Source organism: Stegastes partitus, unplaced genomic scaffold (assembly GCF_000690725.1).
Source record: "Stegastes partitus isolate 25-593 unplaced genomic scaffold, Stegastes_partitus-1.0.2 Scaffold2844, whole genome shotgun sequence".
Lineage (NCBI taxonomy): Eukaryota > Metazoa > Chordata > Actinopteri > Pomacentridae > Stegastes > Stegastes partitus.
The window spans coordinates 1-2,020 of record NW_007580575.1 but is presented as its reverse complement, the minus strand read 5'-3'; the positions used below and the strand labels follow the sequence as shown (position 1 = coordinate 2,020).

The 2,020-nt window shown below is 40.7% G+C and overlaps 1 protein-coding gene across 4 annotated transcripts in view; it reads left to right on the top strand.

Moving 5' to 3' along the window:
- Positions 1–2,014, top strand: part of LOC103375746 (V-set domain-containing T-cell activation inhibitor 1-like) — a 6,722-nt gene extending 4,708 nt beyond the window's left edge. The window contains exons 2-3 of one of the 4 annotated variants that reach the window (XM_008306066.1): positions 1,160–1,204; positions 1,529–2,014. In XM_008306066.1, the coding sequence (XP_008304288.1) occupies positions 1,160–1,204; positions 1,529–1,587 (104 nt within the window). In that variant the 3' untranslated portion in view covers positions 1,588–2,014. Of the gene's footprint in view, positions 1–1,159; positions 1,205–1,525 lie in introns of all 4 variants that reach the window. The other 3 variants (XM_008306063.1, XM_008306067.1, XM_008306065.1) reach the window with 3 other exon arrangements.
- Positions 2,015–2,020: the final 6 nt, after the last annotated feature.

The window sequence follows — 2,020 nt, the reverse complement described above, 5'->3', positions numbered from 1 at the left end:
ACTCGCAGTGCTGCTTTAATGCATGAGCCAGATCCTCAACAAAGTCGATATTTTCAGTGTGCAGGTTGTTGTTGTTTCTCGTAGTGAAGAAAACTGTAACACACAGATAGTAGAAGGAAAGACAAAGACGGCTGAAATGTGCATCCAACAGTAAGTTTATACCTGCAGCCTCCATCCGGTTCGTTAGGCTGCTCATTTTATAACGTGTGTTGGAGCTGAATCTCAATCTGCCAGAAATTAAACTGTGTGTGAGATAGCTCCTGCGCATTCGTTTAATGAAGCAGTAGGAGAAGATATTTAAGGTCACACTCAATGTATTTATTTATCAGAGAGTTGAATAAGCATACAGAGCTCTGGATCAAACTTCTCACCTGAGCACCAACAAAGTTAATGTCAGGGCACAAAGTCTGACTGACTACCTCTCCCTGATCCAGTGTACTTATACGATTACATGAGAATGTGCACAGAATGTGTTGCAGCGAGCTGATTGGCTCCTCTGTGTCCTTGGGCCTTCTTCCACCATCTCATGGATGCAGAAACTTGCCACTCAGCATCCAACTATTGAGCACCATCAGTTTCTCCCTCCTGCAGATACCTGCTTGTGACAGAGAAATATACACAAACCACCAAATCCTGTTTCTACCTATGTTTTCTCATGCTGCAATTGTTTATGTTATGTTGATTATGCCTTAAGATAATAATAAGAGATTAAGATAATAATAAGAGATTATCAAAACATGAATACAAAATATGTGATTCTAACATGTGTCCCATCAAACACTGGAGATAAAAACCATGGCTTGGCTGTGCTGATAGTTCCATGTGAAATGATCCTCAGAGAGAAAGTTAGAAGATAGAAGTCCTGTTCTCACACACACTCATTCATCTGTTACTCACAGACGGGGAGGGTCTACTTCCTGAAGGGGGCGGGGCCAGCAGCAGCTCAGCTACATGTAGAACAGAACTGAAACCAGTCATGGAGAAATCAGCCATGTTTGTGGTGTTTGGAGCTGAAACACTGGGAGACACATTGTGGACTTTCATTAATTTGCTGAAGAAGTGGAACAATATGGAACCTTCAAGATGTTGGCATCCTCAGAATATAGAAGTTTACTCACTAAACTCTGATGTTTTTCCACTTATGTCTTCATTTCTCCTGCAGAGAGACGTGCCAGTGACAAAGACTCTGATTCGCCACTTCTGAGTAAGACTTTCTAAATATAACTCATTTTATATACAGTCATGGAAAAAAATATTAGACCACCCTTGTTTTCTTCAATTACTTGTTCAGTTTCATGCCTGGTACAACTGAAAGTATATTTGTTCAGACAAATATGATGGTAACAACAAAAATAGCTCGTAAGAGTTTAATTTCAGAGCTGATGTCCATGTTCCATGGTTTTCTTGATATTCACCAAATCACTGCAGTTCTGACATCAACCTTCAAGATGTTGGCATCCTCAGAATATAAAAAGTTTACTCACTCAACTCAGATGTTTTTTCACTTATGTCTTCATTTTTCCAGCAGGGAAACATGCCCGTAACAAAGACTTTGATTTGTTGCATCGTCTGGGTAAGACTTTCTAAATATAACTCATTGTATATACAGTCATGGAAAAAAATATTAGACCACCCTTGTTTTCTTCAATTACTTGTTCAGTTTCATGCCTGGTACCACTACAGGTACATTTATTTGGACAAATGTAATGATAACATAAGTCACATTTCCCGACAGTGCCCACTCATTTTAAGGTCCTTGGAGGTCTGAGGATGATTGCTGACACAGGAACGGATGAGTGCACGGTCATCTCGTGGGTTGAGAGATGTTTCCTGCCACGACCAGCTAGCAATCTGTGCTGATATTTTCATGTGAAATGATCCTCAGAGAGAAAGTTAGAAGATAGAAGTCCTGTTCTCACACACTTATTCATCTGTTAATCACAGGCGGGGAGGGTCTACTTCCTGAAGGGGGCGGGGCCAGCAGCAGCTCAGCTACATGTAGAACAGAACTGAAACCAGT